Source organism: Diabrotica virgifera, chromosome 5, assembly GCF_917563875.1.
Source record: "Diabrotica virgifera virgifera chromosome 5, PGI_DIABVI_V3a".
NCBI classification, from domain to species: Eukaryota; Metazoa; Arthropoda; class Insecta; order Coleoptera; family Chrysomelidae; genus Diabrotica; species Diabrotica virgifera.
The window spans coordinates 621719-640095 of record NC_065447.1 but is presented as its reverse complement, the minus strand read 5'-3'; the positions used below and the strand labels follow the sequence as shown (position 1 = coordinate 640095).

Below are 18377 nucleotides of genomic sequence, written 5' to 3'. Positions count from 1 at the left end.
CACAGTTTCATTGCCGTTCCAAAATGATCCTAATGTACTGGGTGATTCTTTTGTTCTTGCTAAAAATAGATTGTTGTCCTTAAAAAATCGCCTAGCACCAAACCCAGAACTTAGAAAACTTTACTGTGATATCTTTCAAGACTATTTAGACCAAAAGCACATGAGTTTAGTTCCCATTCAAACCATTGATTCGTTGTCGTATTATATTCCCCATCATTGTGTTTTTAAATCAGATAGCCCTTCCACTCCTTGTAGAATAGTCTTTGATGCCTCTATGAAAACTAGTAAAGGACCGTCATTAAATGAAATTCTTTATAAAGGTCCAAAATTACAAAATAATCCTACCACAATATTGTTGAATTTTCGTCTTTTTCCAATCGCAATTGTCGCTGATTTGAAACAAATGTATAGGCAGGTTAAAGTGGTTGAATCTCATTGTTCGTTTCAAAGAGTTTTGTGGAGATTTGATACCAATGATCCTATTTCTATTTTCCAATTAAATACTTTAACTTTTGGAGTAAAAGCCTCACCATATCTTAGTCTCAGGGTAATAAAACAATTATGTAATGACGAATCTAAAAGTTTTCCTGATGCTATCATCCCAATTTTAAGAGATATGTATGTAGACGATTTTATTAGCAGTTTTCCAAATGTTTCTGAAGCTATAGTTACACACACTCAGTTAGTGAATTTGTTTCAAAAAGGTGGTTTTAAATTAACCAAATGGATGTCGAACTCGAACGATCTACTATCGACAATCCCCGAACCCCTTCAATTGGTCAAAACCAAACAATTTGATAAGTCAGTCTCCAAAGTGTTAGGATTGCAATGGGAAGAAAAATGTGACAATTTTAGTTTTGGGTTAGAAATACCCTCATCGACCCGTTGTACAAAAAGAAACATGCTCTCACTTGTTGCTCGTATGTTTGATCCCTTGGGATTCCTATCTCCTATAACCCTCTTGCTTAAAATTTGGATAAAGAAACTTTGGACTCTAAAGGTAGATTGGGATAGTACCGTACCAAAAGAAATCGAAATAGCATGGGAAAAGTTTCAAAATGAATTTCATGTCCTATACAAAATACAAATTCCACGCCATATAGCAGTTACACCTAATTCGTCGTTGTCTTTTGTAGGATTTTCAGACGCAAGTGCTGCTGGATACGCAGCCATTGTTTATTCCAGGGTTGTTAATTGTACAGGTCAAGTTAAAGTTACTTTACTGTACTCTCAATCTAAAGTATCTCCAATGTCTAAAATAACTCTTCCTCGATTAGAGCTTTGTGGAGCGCTTCTTCTCTCAAAGCTTCTTTCACATGCTATTGAAACTTATTCTCCTAGACATAATATTGATAAAATTTTTGCCTTAAGTGATTCCATGATTGTATTAAATTGGATAAAGTCCTCAGAGAAAAATCTCAAAATATTTGTTCAAAATAGAGTTGTTACAATTCATAAGATGGTTCCGTCAGAGTATTGGTTTTTTGTTCCTGGAAAGGAAAATGTTGTTGATTGCGCCTCTCGAGGTTTGTTTCCTTCTTCGTTAGTCAACCATTCCACATGGTTTACTGGTCCAAATTGGTTACTGTTGGAGCCAGAATATTGGCCTATTCAGTCTGTCAACGGACAGGAAATTATGATTTGTGATTCTGAATATAGATCACAAACCTTCTTTGGTAATGTCACTCGTGTAATTTCTCCGCTGTATACTCTTATTGCATATTTTTCCAGTTGGTCGAAACTTTTAAATTCCACAGTATACGTATTGAGATTTCTTAGAAAATTGTCTTTAAATAAACGGATATCTCTATTTGATTTAAAAATTGCAGAAATTGAATTAATTCGAGCTGTCCAGCAAAAGCATTTTTCTGAAGAATATAAAGCCCTTTCTCAAAATCTCGTTGTAAAATCTTCCATACGTCGTTTGAATCCATTTATTGAAAATGGAATAATTAGAGTAGGTGGACGTTTGTCCAACTCCCAATGTAGTTTTGAACAAAAACATCCGATTTTGTTGCCCAAAGCCGATCCTTTAACCATTTTGTTAATAGATTATTTCCATAAATTGCATTTACATGCTGGAGCGTATTTGTTGCAAAATCTTCTGAGAACAAATTATTGGATACTATCTAGTCGTCAGGCCATCAGAAATAGAATTTGGAGATGTAATCGTTGTTTTCGTCTTAATCCTAAACCTACCTATCCTATGATGGCTGACTTACCCGCCGTAACGCCGTAAGAGTCAATCAGGCAAAAGCCTTTTTACACACTGGTGTAGATTATACTGGTGCGTTTTCCATTACTATAGGAAAATATCGTGGCGTAAAAACTCAAAAGGCTTACGTATGTTTGTTTGTTTGTCTAAGTACGAAAGCCATACATCTTGAATTAGCCTCCTCGCTCTCTACAGATTGTTTCTTAGCCACTTTCAAAAGATTTTTATCTCGTCGTGGAAATTGTAAGGTTTTATATTCAGATAATGGCACAAATTTTGTGGGTGCCAAGAGAGTCCTCGATGAAATATATCAATTAACTACTTCAAAAACTTATAAAGATGCATTCCAACAGGAACTTAATAATACCAAAATTTCTTGGAAAATGAACGTACCTTATGGCAGTCACTTCGGTGGTATTTGGGAAAGCAATATAAAAAGTGTAAAACTTCATTTAAATAGAGTTGTGGGGAATCAAATCCTTACTTACGAAGAATTTTTAACTGTTCTGACACAAATCGAGTGTCTTTTGAATTCGCGTCCTCTTTGTGTTCAAAGTAACGACCCTGAAAATCCAGTCGCGCTGACTCAATCGCATTTTTTATGTACAGAACCTTTAGTGTCATTACCCTCGATGGATATTGATCTTGATAAAAATATGAGTACTTTGAAAAGATATAAATTATTAGATTGCATTGTTCAACATTATTGGAAAAGATGGCATTCAGAATATTTGTCTTCTATGCAGTCTCGTTTAAAATGGAACACTAACTCGAACCCTCCCAAAGAGGGAATGGTAGTTATAATAAAAAATGAAACTATCCCACCTTTACAGTGGCCTCTGGCAGTCATAGAGACTTTGTATCCTGGAAAAGATGGGATTGTTCGAATCGTAAAAGTGCGAACCAAGCACGGTAGTTACATGCGCCCAGTCGTTAAACTGTGTCCTCTACCCAGTCAATAAACTGGAGAGGATTTTTTTATTTTATTTGATAGTTAAAATTTTAGTTTAGGGTGATGGGTTCATGTGCAGACTTAGCATATTAAAATTAAATTAGTTTTCGTTGATTTTTCGTTTATTTTAAAAATAAACTCGGGGGGGCAGGATGTTTTGGCCTCATTAAATTTATTTCATTCGAAGTACCTGGCCTATTTTCTTGCCCAGATATTGTACTAAATTTTTTGTTTTCTCTTTAATTACCTTTCGTTAGTACTAACTAGTCGTGGTCGTCAGTAAGTAAGAACAAATTGAATTGTTAAGTCGTTTCCTGTAGTTATCAAGTGTCGCCAAAAAACGCCGGTTTCAGTTATAGTAAAAAATAAATTAACCCTTTCTCCCTCCTTCCTTCACCTTACTAATAACTGAAGACTTCTCGACCTACCAGTTAAAATAAGGTAAGAATTTTTTTGTTATTATTTCCATACAGTCCGCTTTAAATTCGATTGCATAATAGACCAGCATAGCCCAATCGCCACCCCAGTTACTTTTAAAGATTCAGTGATTCAGATCCAACACTGAATCCCAGTACGATCGAATCACTTGACAAGTGAGACAACATCAACTGGCTTCCAAGAAGATCTGATCTCATTCCTCTTGACTATTTTCTGTGAGGATACCTGAGACAAATTTATGGAACTGAAGCAATTGGGGCAATGCACCAATCTTTGTTCGACATTAGAAAAGTTTTATAGAGAAGTCTTAAACTGAATAAGTTGAGGAGGAAGAGTTGTTTGTATCAATTTGGCCATTAGTTCAAGTAATGAAGCTTAATATAGGACAAAACCTAGCAATTTTTACAGAATGGATCGATTTGCTTGGAAATTTGAGAATAAGTAGTGGATAGTCCAAGGATCAAAATCTATATGATGCCGAAAGGCGCTTTTACCATGGTGGGGTGGTTGCCACCCCATCTCGGGGGTGGAAATTTTATATTATATTTTGACTGCAAAAGTTCATAAAACATTCATTCTAAGCAAAAAATGTTCTATACATTTTTTTGATAAAATTAATAGTTTTCGATCTATTCGCTATCGAAAGTGTTAGTTTTATATCGAAAAAGTCAATGTTTTTCGGTATAGGCTCATTTACAGTTCACTCAATTTTTGCCGTAGAAAAAATTTTTTCAAACCGGCTTCTTAAAAATTAAATAACGTACAATTTCATATTTAAATATTTTTTCGTATCTCTGATGCTAATCTTTCTATCCTGAAGAAAACGGCATTTTTACCAAATTACAAAAATTCGTTATTCGCTTTTAACTCCAGTTTTATAAAAACTAATCATTCAAGTCAGTCAAACTTCTATAATCTATTAAAAATACATAAACAAAGAAGGATAATTAAGGCCAATGACTGAAAACACCGCTAACTGACATTATTATGCTTCTAATTGGATTTCTCCTTTTCTTTTTCAAAAAAATATATTGATTTTTTAACCGTAACTTTTTTATTTTTTATCTTTAGAAAGTTTGGTAAAAAATAATTTTCTAGGTTTTTGCATGGTCTTTAAGCCTATTGATATTAAATCTTTCTAAAATCCTCAGTCGCAAAAAGAGGTGACTTTGAAAGGGTTGGTAAAGGTGGTTTTTGCATGTTGTTACAAGTTTTAATTGTCAATATCTCACTCAATTTTTGCCGTAGAAAAAATTTTTGCAAACCATTTTCTTGGGAATTAAATAAGCTACAATTTCGTATTTAAACATTTTTTTGTATCTCTGATTCTAATTTTTCTATTCTAAAGAATAAGCCATTTTTTTCCAAACTACAAAAATTCGTTATTCTAACTAATTATTTAACTAATAATTAACAATTATTATAACTAATCATTGTAAGCCGGTCAAACTTCTAGAGCCTATTAATAATACATAAATAAAGAAGACCAAATAAGGTCAATGACGAATTTTAATTAGGGTGGTGATTAAGGAGTTGCTTCCGATCACTTTTTTGCTGAAAAGAAAATAGGGACTGACATTCTTTTCATTATAAGTCACTTAATTTATGAGCTAAAGACCTTTGTTTTATTTCTAGAGATAGAGATTTTTAAATACTTTAAATTAGTTTGAATAAGTTATCCTCGAAAAATGCATAGTTTTCCCGTCTTTTGACTTTGAATCTACAATTTTTAGCATTTGACGAAGAAGAGCTAACGTATAATAAACTATAGCTCGATTACTATTAGTCTTAAAGAAAATTAAGAAGAGCGGTTTTGTTTCTTTTTTCAAGAGGTACATTTTGTTAAGTAAAGTTGTTTTGATAAAACGAAAACTTTTGGAGTTATTAATAGAAAAATAATTAAAAACATTGATTTTTTCGATATAAAACTAACACTTTCGATAGCGAATAAGTCGAAAACTATTAATTTTATCAAAAAAATGTATAGACCGTTTTTTGCTTAGAATGAATGTTTTTACCAACTTTTGCGGTCAAAATATAATAAAAAAATTCCACCCCCGAAACGGAGTGTCAACCACCCCTATGATAAAAACGCCTTTCGGCCTCATATAGATTTCGATCCTTGTACTATCCACTACTTATTCTCAAATTTTCAAGCAAATTGATCCATTCTGTAAAAATTACGAGGTGAAATGCTTCGGTTCCTGGACTACGTTCAAAATTATAAATCTCCATATAAATTCTAATAAAGATAGTTACCTACTTACCGTCATGACCAGGTAAGTAGGTACATTTGACTTTGTTTTGCCCCATAGCAACATTCCAATTGAAGAGAGTGGCAGTTCGTGACTAAATTAAAATTAAATAATTATCACAGTCTTCCTTATCAGTTTTATAAAAATATCAATGTTGTAGAAATAGATAAATATATTATGCCAATATTTGCAGATACTTATATGAAAATTGCGTCATTATTGTTGTTATAATGTCATAACAACTTTGGATAAATTAATGTAAATCACTCTTACTTTTATTCCAGATAACAAGTGTTTGTTTTTACAGGACTACAGGGCGATACAACATACAACTGTAATTTTAAAATAGTTTACTAATGTTTCGTCGAAAAAAACCAAATCGTCAAAAAACTTCTTTTAGTATTGGCAACCAGAGTCTGCTACATTCTGATGATGGGTTTATTATACATTCTTTTTTATTGCAGGTTGAGGACTTCTTCTTCGATTTTCCTATTTTTAATTATTTTATTTCTAATTGGTACTGCCTGATTTTACACTAGAGTTGAGTACAGTCACAAATACAGAAGTGTTAAGGAGAATAGGCAGAAAAAGGAAAATGGAAAACACAATAAAAGAAAGGAAATTGTGATGAGAGGCGAAAGATACAATATCTTGAGACTCATAATTCAAGGAATAATAGAGCGTAAGAGACGCGTTTCCTGGTTTTGAAGGTTGGTTATAGCTCAAAGCAGTGGTCGGCAAACTTTTTAGCCAAAGAGCCAAATATGAACATTACAACAATTAAAAAAAATTGGGAGCCAAATCTGCTTGTTCAGCAAACTTTTAGTAATCTAAATATAACTAAAGGTTCTAGTCTAGTGGGTTAAGATAGTGAAAAATGTTCACAGCGATATTCCAAAAATAAAAAAAGAATGTGTGTGTACTTTGTACGCACGTAAGAAGTTATGCTTTTATTATAATATAATTTCAACGAAATAAATATACCTACTTAACAGTTACAATACAAAAAATTAACAATAATTACCAAAAATGAACCAAAACTTAACAATGCCACATATTAAAAAAAAAAAAGAAAAAAAGTATGAATCGTCCGGGATTTGAACCCGCAATCTCGCGATTTTTTGATCTCTGGTCCAATGCTCTACCAACAAGGCCATCAAGCCGCATGCTACTTACCTTTCAGATATACATAATTATACATCACGGTGACAAGTGAAATATAAAAATAGATGTTTTATTATTTTACGCCCAAGGAGGACAAATCCAAAGAGACAAAATTATAATAAAAAACCTTTTAAACCACCTTTTTCAAATTGCGCAAGTTGTATTATTAATATTAATGTTAATAAATGAAATATAAATATTTTGACGTTTCACAATTTGACAATTCACTTTTAACTGCAGTGCCTTAAAAATTTTAAAGCACTAGTGCCTTAAAGTAGCATTTTTAACGCTCTTATGGAGTCCTAATTATCCTAAATATCCTTTCAGATATACATAATTATACATCACGGTGACAAGTGAAATATAAAAATAGATGTTTTATTATTTTACGGCCAAGGAAGACAAATCCAAAGACACAAAATTATAATAAAAAACCTTTTAAACCACCTTTTTCAAATTGCGCAAGTTGTATTATTAATATTAATGTTAATAAATGAAATATAAATATTTTGACGTTTCACAATTTGACAATTCACTTTTAACTGCAGTGCCTTAAAAATTTTAAAGCACTAGTGCCTTAAAAATTTTAAAGCACTAGTGCCTTAAAGTCCATTTTTAACACGTTTGTAGAAAAATATCTTTAAAAACACTAATATATTCTTTCCACACCTTTTCTGGACTGATACATACATAAATTAAAACATTTTGAAGTATAACTTCAAAAATATAATATGAAAACTATTTAAAAAGGCAGTATAACTATTAACTAACCTTTGTTGTTTCTCTTCCCACAAATTTTAAAACGCAACAACCATACATAACCAAACCGTCAACCGTCCAAACCACAGCTGCGCTACAGCTGCCATATTGGATAATTTTTGACATGTCATTTGAACATCCAATCAGAACAAAGTTATAATGCGCATGCGCCCGGATCGTAGGTTTTAACATATAAAAATTCACCCTCATATCGCGCGTAAATAAGTATAACTTCAAAAAGAATGTGTGTGTACTTTGTACGCACGTAAGAAGTTATACTTCTATTATATGATTTCAACGAAATTAATATACTTTTTATTTATATTTAGTGCCAAAAATTTAAAATAATAAAAGAATAAAACACACACAAACACATTAAAAATGCCACAAATGATTTCTGAACATTAACTGTCGGAAATTTTTTTAACTAAATACGTATTTTCTGAAAATAAAATTATATAATAAATATACTTACAATCATAAAATGTCTAAAAAAAATAAAAATAAAAGTTTCTATTGGGATTCGAACCCACTTATCAGCGCAGTTGGTATTGGCGTAGTATTGGGGTTCATTCGCATTAAACGCTTCACCACGGAGACAATGTGTCATTATGTGCGAAGATCGACTAACTAAACGGATTAAACTTTTGACATTTTTGAATTAAATCAAATTATTTTGATTTTGAATTGAAATGATTTAGAATTGAAAAAATACAACAAAACATAGAGTAAGAAAACAATATATTAGGTGAATATTGATAGAAATTTTGATGGTAATCAAATTATGTAAATAAAAGTATTACATACTATGTATTTTGGTAGGTTCAAATAGGTAGGTACCTATGATCATCATCATCGGTGACCGCTGACAGCCCATGGAGGGCCATGGTCGCCCGTTGGGGTTTCTAGGCTCTAAAGTTTTACATGGTGTGGAGGCCAGCCACACGCATAACTCCTCAAAAGTTCTAAACGATATTTATCTAAAATATTACTTTCTTGTTTCTTTTTTTGAGGAGGTCTTTTCGGCGTTATGTGTGCTTTGCTTGTTTGACTATAGCTGCCCATGTTTTTCTTTCCTTTGCTTGTTTTTCCCATTCTCGTATTCCTAGGTCTTTCAAATCCTGGTTAATACCATCACTCCATCTCTTTCTAGGCCTACCTCTCGGTCTTTTCCCATTTAATTCTTTTCTAAGTACTTTTTTTTGTATTTCTCTTATCATCCATCCTTTCTACGTGTCCTAACCAACTCAGTCGTTTACTTCGTATTTCTTTTGTGATAGTAGGTCTGTTAAACACTCTGTTTATTTCGTGGTTCATTCTTATACGCCATTCTCCATTCTCCTGTATAGGTCCATATATTTTCCTTAAGATTTTTCTTTCCCATCTAAGAAGTTGTTCCTCTTGTTCACTAGTCAAGGCCCATGTTTCTGATGCATACATTACTACAGGTCTCATTATTGTTGTGTATATTTTTACTTTTGAATTAATCGATACTGATTTTGACTTTATGATATTTTGTAGGCTGTAGAAGCATTTGTTTCCAAGCGAAATTCTTGCTGTTACCTCATCACTGTTTTTATTTCCTTCTGTTATTGTTGATCCTAAATATTTGAAACGGTCCACTCTTTCAAATATTTGCCCGCTCAGAGATATGTTGCCTTTCGTTTGTTCTTTTTCCCGAGTTGTTATCATGTACTTTGTCTTTGAGACATTAACTTCTAGACCCATAGTCTGTGCCGCTTCTTTAAAATATGTATAAATTTTTTCTAGGTCTTTTAATGTCCAGCTGATTATGTCTATATCATCTGCGTAGGCAACGATCTGATTGAGCTTTGTAAATATTGTACCATCCCTATCTATAGGAGTTTTCCTGATTACTTGTTCCAACGCAAGATTAAAAAGTGTTGTTGACAGTGCATCCCCTTGTGTTAGACCTTCATTAATGTTAAATTCATCGGACAGTTGATTTTGGATCCTTACTTTTGCTTTGGTGTTGGTTGGGCATAGTTTTACTAATCTGATTAGTTTTTTTGGTACATTTAACTCTTGCATTGCGCTATATAATTCCTTTCTAATTATTGAGTCATACGCTTGTTTGAAATCTACAAATAGATGATGTAGTTCGGTATTCCGCTCGTAGAATTTTTCCAGCGTTTGCCTTACTGTAAATATTTGGTCTATAGTTGACCTTCCTTTCCTGAAACCTCCTTGATAATCCCCTGTTGTTTGTTCCATTATATTATTTAGTCTTAATTCCAATATTTTGCTAAATATTTTGTATCCAACATTTAGTAGTGATATTCCTCGGTGATTATTGCAATCTAACTTATCTCCCTTCTTATGTATAGGGCATATCACTGAAATTTTCCATTGTTCCGGCATTATTTCTGTGGTCCATATTTCTAGTATTAACTTTGATATTTCACTCTGTATTCTATGTCCTCCATATTTTAACATTTCTACAGTTATTGTGTCGCATCCTGGGGCTTTGTTATTTTTCATTTTTTTTATTACCTCTTTTATTTCTGCTTCTGTTGGTGCATATTGGTCTACTTCAATCTCTCCTACTAATCTTAGCTCTTCTGTTTCGTAACGTTGATTTGGTTTATTCAACAGTTCATTAAAATGTTCTCTCCACCGTTTTAGCACTCCTTTTTCGTCTGCTATTAAGTCCCCATTTTTATCTTTGCATAATTTTGTTCTTGGTTGGAAACCTTTTTTTTCAAGATTTATTTCCTTATAAAATAGTTTTATTTCACGTTTTTGTTCATATTCTTCTAGCCTTTCAATCTTATCTTTATTGTGTTTCCTCTTTTTAAATCCTATATGTTTTTTTAATTGTCGTCTTCTTGTAGTATATTCCTCTTTGGTTTCTTCCGTACTGTTGTTCAGCATTTTAAGCCTAGCTTGGTTTTTTTGTTCCATTAGTCTCTGGCAGTCTTTGTCATACCATCTTTTTTGGCTAGGTTCTTTGCTTTCCCCCACTACTTCTTTTGCAGCTGTTATCACTGCTTCTTTTAAGACCCTCCATTTATCTTCGATATTTCTGACCTGATTTTCATTTACTTGATCATACTGTTCAATTATGTTCTCTATTTTCGTTTCATATCTTGCTCTGTTTTCCTCATTAGAGGCCAATATATCTGAGGCGTATTTGATCTTTTTTTCACCTTCTTCTGTTTCTTTGGCGGTAATATTTTGTTTATATTTAATTAGCACAAGGTGGTGATCGGAGCTGCTGTTTGCCCCTCTATGACTTCTCACATCTGAAATGTCTGAAGCATGTCTTGCTCCTATTAAGACGTGGTCGATCTGGTTTCTTGTTTTCATATCGGGAGAAACTCATGTTTCTTTGTGGATATTTTTATGTGGAAATTTTGTACTGCTTATCACCATTTTTTTGTCTGTTGCAAAATCTATGATTCTTTGCCCGTTGTCATTACTTATTTCGTGCAGGCTATGTGCAACTATTGTTCCCTGATATAATTCCTCTCTTCCTATTTTTGCGTTTAAATCTCCTAAAAGTATTTTAACGCTATAATCGTTTATATTTGACACTTCTTGGTCAAATCTGGCATAGAAATTTTCTTTTTCTTCTGCTTCTTTGTCCTCTGTAGGTGCGTGCACATTAATGAAATTAATATCAAAGAACTTGCCTTTCATTTTCAGAATAGCTATCCTTTCGTTTATATTAGTAAAGCTTTTTACCGCATGTTTGTATCTTTCACTTATTATGAATCCCATCCCACCTTGTCCACCTTTTGAATTACCATGACATATTAGATATTTTCCATATTCCCAGATATTTTCGTTCTTCCATCTCATTTCCTGCAACGCTAAAATATCTATTTTGTAGATTTTTATTTGTTCAATAAGGTTTTGTAGTTCTCCTATTTCTCCTAATGTTCTTATATTCCAAGTTCCAATTAAAATTTTTCCACTTTTCTTATTTTTCTTTTTCCTGTTGTACTTATTCACCTTTTTGTTTGTTTTATCCTGTTTTCTAGTCTCTTCCGTACATTTAGTCTCTATGTCGCCATCGAGGCCACTTTTTATTTCAGCATTACTTGTATTTTGATTTTTTGCGTTAATTTGACTAGAGCTGGGAAAATCCCCCGATGTGCCCCCAGCGGTCAACCTATGATGACGGTCCTTTCCAATACTCTTTGCTCTATTATTGCCCTGACTTTCCCTAACATTACAAGTATGAGGAGTTATGTCTTGGTTTATTATTGCAGTTTGCTCGTTTTTCTGACCTACCTTTACAATTCTGTTATCTTTACCCCTATTCTTAAAATTAAAGTCTACGTCACTATTAAAAACAAAATCAAAATTATCAAATGTTCTCATAAAAAAATCATCATTTCTCTTATTGTACCTATAACTATTACTATTTTCACCCTCAATGCGAACGCCGTCGCCATAATAATAATTAATCACCTTAACATTACTGTTACTATTAAGTACGCTGCAGGCGTCCGCACCGACAGTGAGTATTTCTTTCTCTCTTCGGTTTTCGGTAGTGTCTTCTTCCATTGCTGTTTTCGTACTATTTTCTTTTTTCTTTGTCTCCGTCCAACTTGCTTTAGTTACTTGTTTTTTGAGTACGCTGTTTTCGTTATTTTCGTTGATCTTTCTGTAGTAGAGCCCATTGATAACTCTTCCTCCGAGAGGGATCTATCACCATATTTTCTAGCTCTATTCGTCTTCTGGTCTTCTATTACTATAGCTTCATTTTCTTGTGATAAGGTTTGCAATTGACTCAAAGTGAATAATTCGCCATTTAGAAGCAATTTGTTATAACGGATACCTGCATTTTGACCTTTCTCTCTTGCTTCTTTTTGATATTTGCGAAGTTCATTTCTTTGAATTTGTATGTGTTTTGGATAGTCTTCATTTATGAATATGTCTGTACCTTTTAATTTCTTTGTTTCTTTAAGGACCTCGTTTTTTTTACTCCAATTTTTGAATTCTATGAGGATCGGTCTTTTCTTATTAACAGTTTTGATACCAAGTCTTCGTATCTCTATAATATCCTGATCTGTATTTAGTTCTACTTGCAATTTTCTTGAAATTTCTGAAATCTTATCAGATTCTTTTTTCTTACTTCTCTTTCTAATACTTCTACCCTTCTTTCTTGAATTTGCAATATTGTTTGAAGTTCTTGATTCTTTTCTTTTAACTCTGTATTTTCTTCTGTTAGTTCTGCCAATTCTTTAGTGATTGTGTCGATTTTGTCTTCCATTCTCATGTTTTGTTTTTCCAGTAGGTCTAACTTTAGTAGTTTTTCAAGGATCGCATCAATTTTCTGTTCCATATTTTTTCTTCGGTAGATTTTAGTGTATGGTCACCTTTATTTTAGCAGACCGTAATTACTGTTTTGAACAAAAACGTTACTTAAAATGCAAAAAGTTAATGTATTAAAATTGGTTATACTAAAAACTTTTACTTTAATTTTAAGGAATAATTTACTAATTTTGAACTTTTCCTTTTATTAGAAGAATAGAATGATATTTTTTGAAATCTTTCTTCTCAAACTCTTCTTTGCATCTATTGGTATATGGTTGACAGTTCTTCAGTTTAAATATAAAGTGTACATACCCAAATTCACAATTTTTCCGAGAGAGCACTTTCAAACCGACTTGCTTGTAACAGGCGGCCACACACTCCAGGTACCTATGATACATTTACAATTATTACGTACCTGTTGCTTTAAAAACTATTTAAAAAGGAACTTTTTTGTTTCTGTCCTCACAACAATAAAACTAATATATTATACATTTGTTTACCTTTATATTGAACAATTATTTATTATTGACAGATCATTTCAACACCCAATCAGAGCCCGTATAACGACTAATACCATACTGTCGGTGTGCGCATGGGCGCAGATTAATATAAATTCACCCTCAATCTCAATCGCGCCTAAAGAAGTATAACTTCAAAAACCACATGTAAGTACAGTAAGGTCTCTTTTTATGCGGATTATTTTAATGCGACTTTGAAGTTGTGCGGTTTGTACACTTCGCGTCATATAAAACTGGTACACTTTTTTTTCCCAATGTAAACCTGTGTTCAGACTGGACACAATAATGGTTCGTGAATCACTTCGTTGTTGCCATCATAGACAACGAAATTGCACTAAATCTGAATACAAAAAAAATAACGTTTAAAAATGTATAAAGTTTTTAGATAGGTATTATTTTTGGCCATCATTGAAAAAACCTGGGAAAGCTTGGCCGAAGATGAAAATTTATCACTTTTTAGCTGATGAATATTTATGCTTTTAGCTGGTTTGATATATTTTCGTTGAACTGGCAACGTTGCCCTAGAAATTAGAATGACAGATGTGACAAGTTCAACTTACACAACTTGAAAAACACGATTTTCGGTTATAAGAGTTGTACCAGTTTTTAATGACGCGAAGTGTACTTCATCAAAAAATTTCTATTATTAACAAATAGTAGGAATTATTAATATTAACTATTCCCATCCAGATCTTAGTAATCTGACGGTTTGCAATTCGGGTATTCCCCTTGTGACATGATGTAGCATATAGCTATTACATCAGTCTGAGTTTCGCATTGAAAGGTATAACTTGTAATTGTTTTGAAATTAAATTTAGATGTTTAAGTATTTAAGAGTTTAAATGTTGCTGATTTCAGTATAATAAACAGCACATTTAAATTTCTGGATTGAAACATTTAATTAAGTGTCGTAAAGTTTTATATTCCATTAGAAGAGGTTTTTGCAATCTCAATAACGTTAGTCTGCGTTTTTATTTAAATTAATTTTCTTCTTTAAGATTTTATTTGGCCTAATGGAGAAAGAAAACATCAAACACATACAATTTTTGGTGGACAAACGTCCACCATTTTATGTGATTTTATAAAAGTACGGAACGTATCCCTACTTTTTCAATGCAAGTTAAGACTTTTTTTTATATGCGGTTTTCTGTAGAACGTATCCACCGCATACAACGAGACCTTACTGTACTACATCAAAAAGTATTCAACCAAAACATTTTTTAAATCCCGAGCCCAATCAATAACCCCCAAAAAAGTAAAACGCGTTTTTTCGTTTTATGGCGATATATTCGTTTCTAATCATCGTAGAAACATCTATTTTCTTTCGTTTTGTAAGGTTTTATTTAATGTTGATATGTAGAACCGAAAAGGGTGAGAACAGCAAACGTGAGCTTTTTCAGCTGATTATAAGAATCAGGAATACTAATTCAAGCGTTGAAAATGATCATGTCTTCCTTCTCCAGGTCACTCAAAGCAGACCACTTTCTGTGTTGTGAACATTTTTTTTCTCCAATATTTCCAATTCAACACAAAGACGTTCAAATTTAGAGCGCCGCCGTGCCCCCCTTGTTTTTAAGTCCAGAAATTGTATTTCAAAGCCATTAACGACAATTTCAAAAGGAGAAAATATCAACTCGGTTATCGTAGCATTAAGAGGATTTTTGACAAAGTTTGATAAAAGCTGATTTATCAGAATAAGATGTAGGTTATGTTTTCCCTACCAAGTTTTTTTTTAAATGAAAATATTATTGCGTGGATATTTGTGACAGAGCCGCGCCTAAGAAGCCAAAGAGCCACATGCGGCTCCGGAGCCGCACTTTGTCGACCACTGGCTCAAGGCAACTGTTCAGAGCAGCTGCCTCGAAGGTCAGAATAGCAATAAAGAAGAAGATCTTGTACTGCCCGCGTTGTTCCATTATCTCTAATATTTCTTCTCTCATCCACTCATTAATCATTATATCAAATGATTCTTTTATGACTTCCATGACTTGTCAACAACATTCACAATTGTTATATCAGAGAACCTGTTGTGTATTTTTGAAGTTATACGCTTTAGGCGCGATATGAGGGTGAATTTTAATATGATTAAAATCTTCAATCTGGGCGCAGTCGCATTATAACTTTGTTCTGATTGGATGTTCAAATGACATGTCAAAAATTATTCAATATGTCGGCTGTGGCACAGCTGTGGTTTGATTATTTATGGTTGTTGCGTTTTGAAATTTGTGGGAAAAGAAACAACAAATAAAAGTTAGTCATATATATTTTTGGACTTTTGGACTATTTTGGACAAGGAAAACTCATTCTAATTTGGTAAGTAGTTTTTATTATAATCATATTGTAATTATACATTTGGATTAGGTTGGAATAAATTTATTTTCTCAAGAATGGGGATTTTAGAGAGAAATCCGAAATTAGGTCCGATTTTTATTTTTAAATTATGATTTTTTGGCATAGATTTATTTATCTAGTAGGTATGTAATGCTTTGGTTTACATGCTTAATTTGATTACCAACAAAAGTTCTACCAATCTTCATCTAATATATTGTTTTCTTACTGTTTTGTTATATTTTAATATTTTCTTCCACAAAAATCCAACTACATAATTTGATTAAATTCAGAATAACTGTCAAACAGTAAAATGTGCAGTTGCCCTATTTTTCCACATGACAAATAATGTGTAATTGGATGAGTGAGTCTAGGCTTCGATTACGAATCAAAGCGTCCCGAAATTCGCGGGTTCGAATCCCGATGCAAGTTTTTATTTTTTTATGCATTTTATGATTGTAAGTATATTTGTTATATAATTTTTTTTTTCAGAAAATGCGTATTTAAAATTTTTGCCAACAATTATTATCGTTCAGAAATCATTTTTTCTTTGTGGCATTTTTCAATGTGTTTGTGTGCGTTTTGGTAAATTTTGGTAAATTTTTGGTATTGTCTTAATAAAATTTTTTGGAAAGTAGTAAGTATTAAAATTAGTTTAATATTTAAATAAAATATAAATAAATTGTTTAAAGTACATTATATCAATTTCGTTAAAATCACATAATATGTAATAGAAGTATAACTTCTTACGTGCGTACAAAGTACACACACATTCTTTTTTCTGTCTGTGCTTCTCTTGTACGTGGTTTTTGAGTTTTTTACAGTTTAATGATGACTTCTGGCTCATGGATTGTGGTCAGATCCTATGTCTGCTCCAGGTGTAGAAACCTTAGTAATATCATTCGTGCATCTTCTATTAATTATCACGTAATTTATTTGATTATTCATAGTGCCCTGATCTTCGTCTAAAGGTGACGTGACTTCCATGTGGAAAGCCTCCTGGGAGGTAACTTATACATACCAAGTATTCATTATGACTAGATCTTTGTTTTAGCAGTACTGTATCAATCCATTCCCTCTGTCGTTTTCTGACCAAGACCATATTTTCGAACTACATGATTTACGGATCCTTTTCCAACTTCTGCGCTAAAATCTCCTGATAAGATGTTAATTTGGTGATTCTTAGTTATCTTTTAATTGTTAATAAAATCGATCATAGCTTCAACCCCATGTCTGCAGATAGGATCTGTGTTATCACTGCATGAGTAGTAAAGGGATTTTCCACTAGTAGGTACTGACTTCTGACATTGTTCGTTGGAATTTTGTCTATAGTTTCATGTACATATAATTTCCTTGTTGGTTTCCGCATCGTGGTTCAGTAGCCCTCTTAAACAAGTTTAAAAGTGTGTCAAAGTTTAAACGTCCCTGTTGGAAGTCAGTTTACAATTACAGTTATCCGGAATATTACGAATTACCCAGCTCTGGTATTGGCGTACCACGCAAAAGTTGAGTTATAATTATTTTCCTTACAGGTAGCAATCCGCCATTGAACCAGCAAAATTGTTTTATAGAGGACAAGAAGAAAAAGGAAATTCATATAGTTAGGTACTCCAACATTATTAGTCTGCTGCATTAAACAAATTATATTTGATATAATATAGTAGGTACCTACAATATCTGAATTCTTCATTTATTGTTGGAAAATTTGTGAAGTCTATCATATGAAGATAAAAAAAATGACGTCGCTAATAAAACGGTATTTCTCATTTTTAATTTTTAGGTATATTCAATCCTTTTATTAAAATCAAGGACACTACTAACTGACAAAAGTTTATTTTTACAAGTTGTAATACTACCACTTTAGCTAGAACTTTTTGGATTACCCTCGTAAAAAGACAACAATTATGACGAAAATGTTATAAGCACGGACAGTCAATGTCGAGCGTTCTAACAGGAGTTGGTTCGTATGGATTTTAGAAATCACTTTGTATTAATTTAACACTGTTCCTTATCTAAATTATTTAAATAGTATAAGTCGATATCTTGGATGTTACCATAAAGTTAAGTCAAATAGAAGTACATTGTTTATTGCTTGTACATTGAGATTATTTTGTGGACGTGTTTTTGTGACCTACGTATTTATTATGGCGAAAGTGAGTGTAGATTTGCCGGATATTGAGGTAAGTAGATCATTACATTAAACTTTATATTATATTTTTAATGTTTTAGACCGTCGAATCTAAATACGCAGTTCAACCACGATTTTATGTCTATGAGAGTACTGAGAATGTCATAAAAGATAAGCAAAAAAAAGGAAAACGTTGAACCAAGATTTGTTTTTCTGAAAATTGAATTTTCCTTATTTTCCAAGGTAAAATTTTTCGTTTTCACGACCTGTCGCTTTTTTTGCAGCGTCCTTATCGTGAAACCTAACAAACTTTCAAGAGGCATGAAGGAGA

The 18377-nt window shown here is 32.5% G+C and overlaps 2 protein-coding genes across 2 annotated transcripts in view; one reads left to right on the top strand and one right to left on the bottom strand.

The window, feature by feature from the left end:
• Positions 1–5941, bottom strand: part of LOC114333736 (dihydropyrimidine dehydrogenase [NADP(+)]-like) — a 66320-nt gene extending 60379 nt beyond the window's left edge. Inside the window, exon 1 of the mRNA XM_028283725.2 lies at positions 5873–5941. Coding sequence (XP_028139526.1) covers positions 5873–5926 — 54 coding nt within the window. The 5' untranslated portion in view covers positions 5927–5941. The remainder of the gene's footprint in view (positions 1–5872) is intronic.
• Positions 5942–17843: 11902 nt separating this feature from the next.
• The window catches only part of LOC114333778 (dihydropyrimidine dehydrogenase [NADP(+)]), a 39346-nt gene continuing 38812 nt past the window's right edge, over positions 17844–18377 (top strand). Inside the window, exon 1 of the mRNA XM_050651201.1 lies at positions 17844–18098. Within this exon, the coding sequence (XP_050507158.1) occupies positions 18063–18098 (36 nt within the window). The 5' untranslated portion in view covers positions 17844–18062. The remainder of the gene's footprint in view (positions 18099–18377) is intronic.